General features: G+C 47.3%; 1 protein-coding gene across 1 annotated transcript in view; it reads left to right on the forward strand.

The window, feature by feature from the left end:
- Window positions 1–14,223, forward strand: part of Nsmce2 (NSE2 (MMS21) homolog, SMC5-SMC6 complex SUMO ligase) — a 203,183-nt gene extending 188,960 nt beyond the window's left edge. Inside the window, 3 exon segments of the mRNA XM_038342057.1 lie at window positions 4,678–4,778; window positions 5,111–5,217; window positions 13,880–14,223. Of these exon segments, the coding sequence (XP_038197985.1) occupies window positions 4,678–4,778; window positions 5,111–5,217; window positions 13,880–13,997 (326 nt within the window). The 3' untranslated portion in view covers window positions 13,998–14,223.
- The last annotated feature ends 311 nt before the right edge of the window (window positions 14,224–14,534 follow it).

Below are 14,534 nucleotides of genomic sequence, written 5' to 3' on the forward strand. Positions count from 1 at the left end.
AAACCCAGTACCACATAAACTAGGCATGGTGATACACAGCTGTAATCCCATCACTCAGGAGATAGAGACAGGCAAGAAATCAGAAGTCCAAAGTCATCCTTAGCTGCATAATAAGTGTGAGACCATCCTCCAGCATATAAGGTCCTGTCTTTGAGGTGGGGATGGGGAGAAATATCCATCAGCCAATCATGGGATTACCTAACTCCTACCTTGCTGAGTCCATCCACTGTAATCTTAGTTTCTGTCCAGGCTTTCTTCCTCACCATGGTGCTTGGTCCCTGAGCCCAGGCATCTGGATTCAGGATAGGGGTTCTGGTACCTACCCATTGGTTAGAAATTAACAGCTAACATATTTACCTAACAACATTGCTTATATATGCCTGTCCAGCCATCTCTCAGTATCCATGAGGGGTTATCTCTGAGACATTCAAGTCCCTTAGACACAATGGCAGAGCATTTGCCCAGAATACACAGCCTCTTGTACTCCTAAGTCATCTCCAGGTCACTCACCGTACCCAATTTAGTGTGAATGCTATGTAAAGAAGAGATGCACTGTTTAAGGACTAACAGCAAGAATAAAAGGTCTGTGCATGTTCAGTACAGACACAGCTGATTTTCAGTTAGTTTTCACCTATGCCTGATTTAATGCATGTATTTAGAACCCAGGTGTATGGAAAGCTCAGTATAGAAAATAAGACATCTCATTTGCTTGCTTACCTATGCATAGTCAGGAACATTTTGTGATTCTTTAATAAAGATTATATTGACTTAATTCAACTGCTTCTTTATTATATGTCTAGCTTTTACAGTTGCCTTAGAAATACCATGGGGCTTAAAACCTACTCTTATCTATACAGTAGAAATAACAACATAGTCCTTCACGGGTTTTATACAAGTACTAAGTGAAATAATATCAAGTTACTGGAGCAGTCATCAGCAAGTGAGCTATTACTGGTCCTAATGAGGCCCCTTGGTGATGGAGCATTCTAGAACCAGCACATGTTTGCAGCATTCAGGTGGTCCAGCTCTAGAACGTGGGGAGGCAGGCATCCTGTGAGCCCCCTGGCCGGTTTTAAACAGAATCTGCACTTTTGTTTGACGCTTGGTGTTCTCGAATAAAGAGACTTCAGACAGCAGCTAATCCCATTTTTAAAATATCTGTGGTTCCAGCAGATCTATATCTTTCCCCCGGCCTGGCCTTGACCACATACACCATGCAGTTCTGTCCTCTGACCGTAAGTGATATTTATTGCCAGATGCAACCTTTTGCAAGCACCTTGTAGAATCCCAGCATTAATGTCATTTTCTATAAATACAGGTGTAGGGTGAGGAAATGCTCTTTGGAGAAGTGTCGCTATTGCAATCTTTCCCCTTTTAGACTCTCGGTCTGTGGGCTGTTACTCACTGTTGGCATTCACCCCTTCTCTCTTTTGTTACCTCCCTTTTCGTGATCTCTACCATCGCTTAGTTCCCCACTCAGCCCTCCCTAGCGGTTGGCATTGCATTTGGGTTGTGCTTTCTTGCTTCCTCTACCTTTTGAAATTTAAAAATAGAAAATAACCAACAAGCCCACAGTCTTTCACACAGGCTGAACTCTGCTATACAGCTAACAGATTTTCCGGTGAATTCCACGCTGTAACATTTATAGTCAGAAATCTGCCATCCGCTCAGAATAAACACAGCAGGAAAGTCACAAGGAGTTCCTTTAATTTCGACTATCGGAAACAAACATCAGGACTAGGAGGCAACAGCCCACTGGAGGCAGCTTTGAAAAGTGAATTCCAGGGGTGGTATGACTCCCCAGCCTGCCTCTTGCCTTTTTTACACTACTTGCCCAGTTTCCTGAGTTGCTAGTTGATAAAGGACCCTCTAAGGGCTCTGACTCCCCTCCTATGGGTGCCACGCCCAGGGCTCAGGAAGCATGCAGCCCTTCCTTCATAGGTATGAGCACTGTTTGCAGAAGCCCCACCTCATATCACAGTAAACATACAGAATGTGATCATATCACACCTCATTTCACAGCAAACATACCAAAATGTGGCACCTTCCATATTCAACGCCATTTTATTGCTGACAGGTTTTTTTAAAACTGTTGTTGCTAGTTTGCTTTGGAAATAGACTAGCTAACTGATTTGTCACTGGCCATTAGTTTCTCAGAATTAACTTTGCATACTTGGGAATCTTTATCAAGTTAAATAATAGATCTATCCTTTATATTGATTCCAAATGAAGTATTATTAATTACTAAATAAGCAATTAGTTAGGATAAGCAAATAATAAATACATTTGTAGGCCTTTAACATGAATTGATTTTAAGCTGGCAGTTAGCTTGTTTAGAATAATGGACTAAAAACTTCTGATTAATACTTGAGACCATAGTGCCCCAGTTTTGGACCTGGGGATACTTGGATAGACAAGATTAGTTGAGCATCCATAGTCCATAGAGCTGAAATCTTAAATGTTCCAAAGTCTGAAATTTGGAGGCATTGTGTTGACACTCAAAAAGATTTCAGATTTTGAGATGCCTAGCAGTAAGTGGTTTCCAAGGTCTCATCCTCGAAAAGGTGTCAGGTCCCAGGCACTGCAGCCTGATGCTGTGCGGTTTCAAATGTTCTGCTTGGGAGTCCAGTGTCCTCATCCTCACCTTTTTAACAAATAAGGTCTGGTGTAGGAGTTGACGCCCCCACACAAATAGAGAAAGGGGACCCTCCACAGAGCACTTAGGGCAGACCCTCCAACCTCCAACCTCCTAGTGTTCACCCACTAGGTGGCCTTGAACAAGAACTTCATGTCCTTGTCCTGCCTCAGTGGTGTCTTCCTAGACAGAAAGACAGACACTTCACCCAGCCTGAGGAGAGGCCCAAAGTAATTCCACAATGGAAAGGTATACAAAAACCATATGACCCAGAGTCGAGGGTTTTGCACCCACACTTTGACAGGAAAGTAGTTTTAGATCTATAGTCTACCAAAGTGGAGGAAGGAATAGGCCATCGGCAGACAGTTGACAAGTATAAGTTAAATGTCCCTTACCCAGAATGCTCAGGACCAGAGTGTGCCGGGTTTGGGATTTTAAAACGTTGGCATACGCATAATAAGATATCTTGAGGATAGGATTCATTACACGTAGAAAATTTACTTAAATTCCTTACACAGTTTCTACACATAGCTTGGAAGCGATTCTATACAATATATTAGATGGAAGTCCTCACCAGAAAGAAACCACTCAAGCTAAAACTGACTTTGATTTTGTACAGTATTTTAAATAATTATATCTGTGAAGCAAAGTTTCACAGTGGCACTGTCTAAGGCTGGTGTCATATCAGTACACAAAATGTTGTAAGTCTGGGGGTCTTGCAGATAGATCTCAGACTTTGAGGTTGAGAGAGAATCAGCCTGCAGCCTTTTTTTCAGAAAGGAATTTACCCCTCCTGTCTCACTCAGAAGTCGCCCCGTCCTGTGTTTTCCTTGTAAAGGGCAAGTGGGTGGCAGGAGAAAGAAATTTTGGAAGCAGATGGCTCTGCGTTAGCAGCCTCACGGTCACGTGCAGCAGTCCCCAGTGCAGGCCAGTGCTTCAGGGTGGCCTCCAGGTCTTCATGATGGCGCTATGACGTCATTAGCCTCGCCACTCTCTCCTTCACACGTGCTCCGTGAAACACTGGCATTGTGAGGGGCCAGATGCCAGACAGAAACTGAGATCTGCCTGCTAGAAACTCCTCCTCCTGTCTTCTCCTTTGAAACCAAACATCTAAGATATTTACAAAACCAGAAAACAGTACACTTAGGTTTGTTCTGGGAAATATAATTACTTTTACTTTTAAAATGTTATTTATATTAGCCGGGTATGGTAGCACACGCTTTTAAGTGCACATCTCAGCCCTCAGGAGCAAAGGCCAGCCTGGCCTACAGAGAGAATTCCAAGACATCCAGGACTGTTACACAGAGAAGCCCTGTCTCGGAGGGGGAAATCAAGTTTTTTAAAAAAAAGTTATTTTTATTGACACATAATGGGATGGGATTGTTGCTATTATTTTTAAGTGAAGTGAAGCAATAAATGCATTTTTAATTCCTTAGTCTTAATAGCTACTACATTAAATATTAATAAATACAACCCATATTTTGAAAAAATTCCTTGGAGTCTTCAGTAAGTAAGTAAGTAAGTAAGTAAGTAAGTAAGTAAGTAAGGTTCTAAGACCTCAAAGGAGTTCAAATCATACTCTCCAGAGTTTGACGGTTTCTGCATTGTATACCAGTAGGTCCTGTCTGCTGACTGCTTCTCTGAGCCAGGAGCCGTGTTGTTTTGTTTGTTTGTTTGTTTGTTTGTCTTGGCACCAAAGCTTTGAAGCAGACTTTTAAATACAACACCTCGCTAGCCCAAAGCCTGTAACTGGACCCTGAAGAGATCAGGTCCCCGACTCTGGCAACCATACCCTTTGTTTCTAAGCAGTTTGCCCTTACAGATGTCTTATTTTACAGCTCTGGGTCTTGGGTTCCTTGTCTAAAGCGGGCAGAATTGGGGACCCTTTAGGAGCCCAATAAAAGCAGAGGTTAACTTTATGTCTTCAGAGTGTCTGGTGCAGAGGCTGGGGTCAAATAGGTCCCGGGGAACTTCTTGCCCTTCCTGCTCTTCCTGGAAGACTGCTGGGCCAAGCAAGCTCACAGCCCCCTTTCTTCCTCTAGATGGTCTGCATGCAGACAGAGAGAATGACTGGATAGAAGGAATTGATGAAGATATGATTGTGACCCAGAGCCAGACCAATTTCATCTGCCCCATAACACAGGTATGGCCTCCTCTTCCCCCTCAAAGAAAATGCAGTTGGGTTAGTTTCACAGGGCCAGGAGGGTTCCCATTTGCCTTCTGCTGTCTCACTGTGAGGGAGGAAGCAAAGAAAGAAAAGTGATGAGCTCAAATTGTGTACCTGGGAGGTTTGTGGCTAAAAAGCACTTTCATTCAGTCATATCCATTAGGGCCTGGGAATAGAGTCATAGCCCAGAGGCCCCTGGAGCCCTGCATTTCCTGATCACAGAGCTAATATTTGGGGCAGGGTGGGGGCGATACAACTTGGAAGTGGATGGTTAGTAACCTGAAAGCCTAATCTCTCCTTAATCGTAGCTGGAAATGAAGAAGCCAGTGAAAAATAAAGTGTGCGGTCACACCTACGAAGAGGAAGCCATTGTTCGCATGATCGAGTCCAAGCACAAGAGGAAGAAGAAGGCCTGGTGAGTGGGTGCTGGAGGAAGAAGAGCACCCTGGTGGTCCTCGGGCCATGCCAGAGAAAGTCTCCCCTAGTCATGGCTCTGCCCAGACTGTCCACAAGGAAAGCGGCTTTCTGGCAAGAGCAGTGTTCAGAGGACATTGAAGGTACTTCAGGCACACCATCGAAACAGGAAGAGGAGGCTGGGTTGGAGGCCGCAGATAACAGGAGTCTAGTGAATCCTGATGTGTCGAAGGTAGCCAAGGACTAGCTCAGTGCACGGAGTGCTTACCTAGCATACAGGAAGGCAGCACACAGATTAGGCATGGACACTCATGCCTGTAACCCAGCAATGGGGTAAAGACAGGATTGAGACAGTAGAGATTATTCTCAGCCACAGAGAGTTTGAGGTCAGACCAGACCTATACTCTTGTCTCTCTGTTTCTCTCTCTCTCTCTCTCTCTCTCTCTCTCTCTCTCTCTCTCTCTCTCTCTCTCTCTCTCGCACACACACACACACACACACACACACACACGCACGCACACACAAACAACAAACCAGAGTAGCTGAGGATCTACAGAACTGTGATCTAAGAGAGACAGACACCACCCCTTTCCAGTGTCTACTTAACCAAGAGGAAATTACCTTACTTTGTTTTCTGCTAGGGCACTTTGGTGTAAACACAGTAACAGTAACATAAACCTAAGATAAGCATTCATATCCAGTGGTCTGCGTTATCAGAAGAATGCTGAACAGACGGTTTCAAGAAATCCATGGCTAACTCACCCATGAGAATTTGTTTAACTCGGAATTTTCCGTCCCTTCTCTCCCTACCTCCCAACCCCAGGACCACGGCCCTGTGCCTGTGACGAGAGTCCTCAGTGGGCCACACTGGAGCTGACTGGTTTTGGCATCTCCTGAGCTCTTATCGCAGGAATGGAATGGCAGGTGTGACCGTTCTCAGGCTCTGATAGCAGGTCCCTTTGATGTGTGCTTTGCTTCTGCATCATCCAGACCAAGAATTGGAATTCCCCTCCCCTCCCCATGTGGGTGTGGGCTGAGAAATAGCTCCTAGAGACTGGAGAAGCTCCTTGGCCATTCAGTCAAGTAATTTACAGGATTTATTCTAGAAGAAAAGTTGTTTTGCAGCCTAATGGCTGCCAAACGTAGACCATTAGTTCATCTCTAGCTGTTTTGCATTTCCACCTCATAGTCCAAATGTGGTCTTTCCCTAATGACCTTGACATTTTCCCTTTGAGCATAATTTTGTTACTGGATTTTAAGCCTTCCCTTTCTACTAATTTCTTCCCGGTGTTCCTTCTCACAAGCCAGGAAGGGTCACTGTACCCACTACGAATGCCTCCTAGCTCACCATCTTTTCCCTTCTGATGGTGTGTGATGCTCTTCTCATGTTGGGGGTGGAAAGGGCCGGGGACTACAAGGCATGGTTCCATTTCCCACCAGCAGCCTCAGGGCCGGCAGCAGAGCGCTCCCACACGTCAGTGGCTCTTCCCAAGTATCCACTCCGACTTTCCAGCGCCCTTTGCCTGTTCTGAATTGCTCACAGTACTTGCAAGCACTTAGCACTTGTCATCCAGAGATGCCTTCTTTGCCCGTCACACTTCCATGACTAGGGTGGCGGACACCCCACAAGTTTTTGTAGTCTAATAGTAACCATTAAGTCCAAGTGGAAGAAAGCTAGAGGTTTATAACAATGACGTTCTTGCCGGGCCTGATGCCAGGGAACGGTGAGGGAGTGCTTGTAGGCCAGTCCTCCTAATGTTTTTCCATTGGTCACCCCTTTTTACTAGGTCAGATGTTCCCCTTTTTCTCCTTTCCATATGTATATGCATGTGATGTGTTTGCATGTATGTATATTCACATGTATAGGTGTACATGTGGAGGGGTATGCATGTATATTATGTGCACATACATGTAGAGGCCCAGTGTTGCTTTCAGGATCTTCCTTGGTTTCTCTTCCACTTTCCTCTTAGAGGTCTCTCAAACCCCAAGCTTGCAGATATAAGTTGGTCTTACTCGCCAGTGTGTCCCCCTGGAGATCCCTGTCCCCCTCTCTGAGTCTGGAATTATAGGCGTGGCCCCATGGGCTCCAGGGATCTGCCCTCTGGTCCCCCTATTTGCACAGCAAGTGATCTAACCACTGAGCCATTCCCCCAACCCCCTCAGCCCTGAGTATATAGATATAGAAAGTACACAAATTAAACATTTACTAACAATAAATTATAAACAAACTTACCCTAAAACAGCTCTTCAACATATATATTTTACCATTTATTAAAGATAAAAGCAAATCTATATACTAATGAGATAGATGTGACTGAGTTTACATAAAGATAAATATTGACTGAATCGTTGATACTGCAGAATAGAGTATGTTTTTCAGCTGATTAGAACTTTTGATTTTCTAATTGTCAATGCTGAGAACACCGTAAATACATAGTACAAAATATTGGTGAAACTATGTTTATAGCCATTTTAGAAACTGTTGGAAATTTTGTCCTAATTCCAAGCCAAATTCAATTTACAAGTTTTTATGAAATCTAATCCAGTAACTCACCACAGTTTCTAAAATCAAACATTGTACTACATTACAGTGCAAAGATACAGTGATCTACTCCAATTCTTGGAATAGTCGTAGGAAAATACTGTCTTTTCTGCTGTTAAATCATTGTTTCTATAAGAGCAGAAAACATGTACAGGAAAAAACCACAGCACTTTATAACACACAGTTGTCTCAAATCTGAGCGGAGGTTTTCCTTGGCGCTGTGTGGTGTGACAGCATTCACAGCAGAGTGCACTCAAGTGATCAGAACCAAAGCTACAATGGCCTTGTGTGGTGCAGCATGGGTGTGCATGCGCAGCAGAGAGATAGCGCAGCAGTTAAAACACTAGCCGCTCTTCCGCAGGACCCGAGTTCAGTTCTCAGCTCCCTCCTGAAGCTCTAGCTCTCAGTGATCCCACGTCCTCTTCTGGCTTTCGTACCAGCACACCCATGGTGCCACAGACATACCTGCAGGCAAACCTTATAGACATAGAAAATAGCAAAATAATTTTTAACTGTCTTGTTTGGTTGGTTGGTTGGTTGAGTTTTTTGTTTGATTTTCCTTTTTTGTTTTTGTTTGGTTTGGTTTTAGTTTTTTGAGACAGTCTCCCTGTGTAGCCCTGGCTTGTCCTAGAACTCACCGCGTAGTCCACACTGGCCTTGAACTCCCAGCAATCCACCTGCCCCTGCCTATTGAGTGCTTGGATTAAAGGCACACACCTCCACACCCATCAAAAACTAGGTCCTTGACAAGAGCCTCACCGCAGCTCGTGTGACCGTGTGGTGTGGTTACTTCTGGTGGCGGGAAAACAGAATGACTCCACAGATGATAGAGCAGCAGATAGGCCGGAGATCTATGATAGAGGCCATGAATGTCAGTTCCATTGTTTGCCTCGTCTGTAAATTGACAGTAATCAGTGTAGCTTTCTCATCGGTGCATTTGAAACTTGAAGGATATATTTGTAAAGTAGCTAAAGTACCAAGCACACACACAGTAAGACTCGGTAACCATGGCCCCTTAATCATCGTCTCCAAGCTTTGGCCAGCATTCACCAGCGTCTGCCAGCCTTACCCCACAGGCACAGGAGACCTTGTTAAAAAGGGGGGCACTAAGAGGAGCTATCCTGGAGTTGAGGAAGTTACCCCAGAAGCAGTGCAGGGGACAGCGGACAGGCCTGTGCTGCTGCCCCTACACTGGGCTCTCTCACAGAGAAGGAGCACATACCTGGCGTGTGCAGCGCCCCTGACGAATGTGGCAATGGACTGAAAGTGGGAGAGCAGAAAGGGGGTGATGACTGCCGTTTCTGTTGAGTGTCCAGGCTCAGCTGCTAGCTGTCGCTGGTCTAGAGAGACAGAAGAGGGAAAGTGTCTAGAAGGGCTTCTGAGAGGCTAAGTTCAGGCTGGATCTCAGACTCAGATGGAGTCTGAGATCACAGCAGTACAGCCACTTGAACAAACCAGAGGCACAGGCATGTGAGCTCTGTCCTGAGAAGGTGGCTGAGCTGGCCATAACAATTATGTGGCTGTGAGTCTAAAGGCAGGGCAACTGTCACTGTTTGCCACACAGCTCTGGAGAGGCAAGCTAGACAGAGCCTTGGCCTGACAAGAGGTCTCCTCACCATGGCCCCTCAGCACCTGGCTCAGATCCTGCAGTCAGCTCCAAACAGTTTCTTGTTCATCAGTTACAGTGCCAGAGGTAGAAGCCCCTGTGGGAAGCAGCCTAAACCACACCCAAGTCGAGAGGTGCTACAATCCCAGGAGCCAGAGTCAAATACGGGGCACACGTGGCAGCAGATTAGAACCCACGGTCTGTAAACAGCTTGTTCCATAGGTTTCTGATTCAGCACGCAGTGTTGCCATTTCCCATGAAGCGGTATTTAAGAAATGTCTGCAACATATCCTGTTGGAGAACTCTTTCTCCTGTTCCAATTATGTTACGTTACTGGAGTCCCAGGCACACTGTGTTACTGGGTACCATCTGAACTTTCCCAGCATGCTTCAGTCCCTGGAGAGCTCGCCACTGACTTGAGGCGGAATATTCTTGTGGAGCTTTTCACCCTAAATATATTGTTAGGGTTGTTTCCTAAGATAGACCTCTTAATCATAAAGCTATTATCTCACAAATAAAGCTGCCTGCTGATTTTCATGGTAATAAGCTGTGGCTGATTTTGCCCCAAGCCCTTTGTTTTGGTTTTCTCGTATTGAGCCGGGTCCTCAGCAGTCATTCAAAGTATGTCAGGCGACGTGGAGTGAACAGAAGTGTGTGATGTCAAAGCAGAATTCCCTTAGCAGCGAGTCACTGGGCCTCTCAAGCAGATTCTTTATCTCTCGAGTGGAAATAACGTCATCAACTCAAAATTCCAGGGACTCGAGAGCTGACAGGGAATTCCTTCCAGATCTGTCCTAGCACATCTCTGGGCTGTGGGGAAGACAGGGAGCCAGCTCCTTCAGGCTCAAGCTCATCCGCAAAACTCCACATTCAAGTGCCAAGTTTGACCGGGCATGTATTATCCCAGCACTGCGGGGAGGGGTAGAAACAGGCAGCCCGGGGCACAGTGGCCGGCCAGCCTAGTTTATACCTAGCAAGCTCTAGGCCATGAAGGACCCTGTCTCAAAAATAAATAAATGTGTTCATACCAGGGACAGCTGAGGATGTCCTCTGACTTCCACTGCACGCACACGTGTGCACACGCGCACAGTGGCATATACACCCGGGGCGAAGGCAAACCTGACGGGAAGCTTGCTGGTGGACAGCGTGAACAAACAGCTGTGGGGCACTTAGGGCTGCCAATCATCACACTTCTCTCACTGCTCTGGGACACACCACCCTGGACTCGGAGGGCCTGGGACAGAGTTGTTCCTGTGTATAGGTATGACAGGAATCCTCCCAGCTCTTGCTGCCAGAGGCATCTGTACCCCCACTTCCTGAAGCTTAGGGATCAGACCCTAGCATTCTTAGGACCCAGATCTGAGCCCCTCGCGACTCACTATGGTGTGATCGTGAGCTGAGGCTGAGGGCCAGATTCCTGCAGCCCCTGGGACCCTCTGCACCCTGAGGCCTTTGCTTAGCAGATGCTGAAGTGTGCCCACGCTGTTAAGGAATGCGCTGCCCTGTGGTTGACCCAGGCTCAGGATCAGCCTCTCCTTCCAGGCTTGTAGGTCTGAGCCCAAGGAGATGATGTGGGAGCTGAAGGTGTTGCCACACCTGACTTGCTCACCAGGATGTCCTGGGGATTACGGCCTAATGCTTGGGTAGTGTTGTTTCTCAGAGCAGGAGTGCCCTGATTCAGGCCCGTGGCATCATGGCCTTTTCTTGGCCTTTTTAGTTTAAAAAACTTGTTTGTTTCTGTGGGGTGGGGTGGGAGACGAGGCTGTACCCTGGTTCCTGTGCTGGCCTCACTTCCAGGAAGTCTCCCCAGAGGTGCATTCATGCTGTTCAGTGGTTTGCACCCTGTCACTCTCTGAGCCATCTTGTTTTGAGGAGATGGGACTGGTAGCTACGGTTTAGCACAGCAGCGGCTGTGTAGTAAGGCCTGGGGCATAAACCTTCGCCTTGGCATAAAGGGCCCACTTGATTCTCACTGTGCCAGAGTGTCTTCAGAGAGACAAGCAACTCTGCTTCCCTCTGTCTGCAGGAAAAACCTTGTGTAGGAATTTGTACAGTGTCAGTGCCAGGGGAGCTGACTGCCAGGTCTTTGCCACTTTTCTGGAGATGACTCACTGTGTAGCCCAGGCTAGCCTAGAACTTTCTGTGTGGTTCAGTCTGGTCTAGCACACTCGATCCCCCTCTCTCAGCTCTTCCATCTTCAAGTTGTGCTTTTGCCGTCAGATCCCCTAGCCGCCCTTGGAAGGACTGCTTGGTTTGTGTCTCTGTCCCCAGAGCCTGTCTCTGGGTGACACAGATCTCACTGAGCTCCAGCCCATCCACATGAGTGTGGGCGCCTCCTCTGCAGCCAAGTGGTGTGGTTCCTTCTATCAGCCATTCTCAGAATGCCTTCATTTACTGACTAAAGCCACTGATGTCATCAGGAAGTCCTCCCCCTTCCCCTCCACTTCCCTCCCCACGCTTACTCACCGTCTGGCAGATGGAGATAGACCTGGTTCTCAGGAGTCGGCGCTCCCAAGGCCTGGTAGTCAGAAACAGGGCTCAGGGCTCTGCCCATCAGGGAAGTTTACTTCCAAAACACCTGTTCTGCATTTCCACATCAGGGAAGCCTAGCGGGTGACAGTTCCCGGTTCTAAAACGAGTGTGTGTATGTATGTCTGTATCATCTCATACCTATAGATTTCGGAGCACAAGGGACAAGCTGGGGTGGGCAGCTAGGGCTACACAGCAAGCAAGACTCTGTCAAAAAAAACAAAGAGCCTCCCATGCCTGAATGTACAGGGCACGTTCAGCATCTCACAGTGAATTCCCACCCTCAAGCTCACCATCCATCCCTTGCACCAGTGAAAGCCTGCTTTGAAGGCTCCTAATTTCCACGATCAAGACCAAGAAAACCTTTTCTTTCCTATGATCTGAGTAATTGTAGCTCCCAGGTCAGCTTCTCTTCCCTCTGCCTTTTACGTTTCTCCTGTGTTTGCTGGCCGTTTAGAGCCATCTCAGGTCCTGGGGCCAAGCTTTGTGTGGGCCAGAGCCATGTTTGTACTTTGGGTTAGGTGGCCCTGCACTGATCACACAGAAGCCCCCTGAATGTGTGAATGGTGCGTGTGTGCACTGGGTCTCCGTGAGTACAGACAGACCAGATAACTTCCCGAGAGAGCAGTGGCCAGTCTAGGAGATGGCAAAGTGGGGGAATGTATGGAGTACCTCGGGGGGCTGTGGCCATGTGGAATGGGGACTCTGTCCGTATTTTAAAGCAGGGGGACCCAAGCTCACAGATTGAGAGAATTCAGGACCTACTTGAGCTTGACTCCAAACACTGGGCGCCCAGCCCTGCCCAAATCTTGTTCATAGTAAAAAGATCAGGTGACTCAGTCCAAATACTGTCTTGGCTAAGGCCGAGCCGGCCCTTGAGCCCCACCCTTTTCTGGTGACTCACATTCTTAATTCCCCCACCTCAGGCTCCTGGCCAATCCCTAATGCCCCACTCAGTGTCTCCACTGAGAGGCCGAGTGGCATTCAGAGGGACATAGTCCAGGCAGGACTCCTGGCCCCATTCCTTCCCACCACAGAGCAGGGCCCTGCAGTTGCCCATCTGTCTTCCCTTTATCCATCTTGACTTCCATCCATAGGTTCTGCAGGTCCCTCATCCTCGCATGTGCTAGAGTCCGTCTCTGCCAGGGCATGCAACCCTTGCTGCACCTCTGTAGGACACCCAGCAGTTTTCTCTGTCCTCTGTTAAGTAGCATCACACTCCCAGCACTGTCTGAGAAAGCTCCAGCGGGGTTGGGGAGGGGGGTGTCCTTTTCATATTTAAAATGAGATTCAAGGCTAAGGATTTTACAGCTTGGTTGGTAGAACATTTGCCTGTTGTGTGTAAAGCCCTGGGTTTGACCCCCAGCACAGCATATAGCCAGGTCTTGGTGGTACATGCCTGTAATCCTAGCACCCGGGAGATGGAGGCAATAGGAAATTCATTCCCCTCTACGTAGGAAGTTCAAGGACAGCCTGGGTTATGTGAGACTGTAGGTCAAAACAAAATGGAAAATAACAAAATAAAATAATAATCCAAAGTGTCCCCTTGCCCCTGATCTCACCTCACCCCTGATCTCACCTCCAAATTCCTTCGCGCTCACTGCAGAGCACCTGTCTAAGCCTTCTAGGCAGCCCAGGCCACAGGCAGCCTGTTTCCACCCTTCCTTCCCAGCCGCTCCGACCCCGTGTTCCCTCACCCTGCATTGCTTCTCTGCTGTTGTGGCATGGTCCTTGGCTACTTGGTGACTGCCTGCCTCCTGTGACAAACCAAGCTCCTAGTTGTAGGTGCCGCTCACACATCCGCTTGCATCCCCAGCTCCAAACCTAGCCGCCCTTGAATAGGGCGTTTGCATGCCTCTGAGTGTCCAGGGGTTTGTCTTTGTTCCGGTTCTTTCATAAACTGGTCTCGTTTCAGCTCCTGACGATGACGTTAGCGCTCAAGGCCTGGGACAGAGATGGACTGACAGTTTGCTTTCTCCCTCACAGCTGCCCCAAAATTGGCTGTAGTCACACAGACATGAGAATGTCGGATCTCATCCCAGATGAAGCCCTGAGAAGGGCAATCGAGAGCCACAACAAGAAGAAAAAACGCCACTCTGAGTAGGAACAAGCCCCCCTGCCCACAGGGATGCCAGCAGCCTACCTCCACCCCAGCCTCTTGAGAGTGAACTTAGAATGCAATTCAGGGCTGACTGACCAGCACACTGCGTTTAGGGTAACACCTGATGGCTAATTTAATTGAATGCATTTTTCAAGTTACGAACTAAAAACACAAGTACTCTTTATTTTCAAGTGCTCTGGAGTTTTAAATAAAATTTTGATAATCCTCAGCATGTCCAGTCTGTATTTCTTCCCGTGCATAAGGGGTTCCCAAGATACAGATCTTCTTTCTCGCTCCTGCTTCTGAATGGTTTTTATAATTGTTTCAACAGAAATGTGTCTTTGGGGTGGTAATTAAAATGGAAAAGCAGAGAATCGCGCCAACTGAGCAGCAGTTTCTGTAAGCAAAGCCAACAGCAGCATCTGGTTGTGAAGCGAAGCCAGCGGACCCTCCTATGTATTTGGCGTGACTGACAGTGCTGGGTATGGATGTTTTCATTTGTCGAGAGTTTCTGAATGGTGTGAAATGTCCCAGGACCAC

This window comes from Arvicola amphibius, chromosome 9, assembly GCF_903992535.2.
Source record: "Arvicola amphibius chromosome 9, mArvAmp1.2, whole genome shotgun sequence".
In the NCBI taxonomy this organism is placed as follows: domain Eukaryota; kingdom Metazoa; phylum Chordata; class Mammalia; order Rodentia; family Cricetidae; genus Arvicola; species Arvicola amphibius.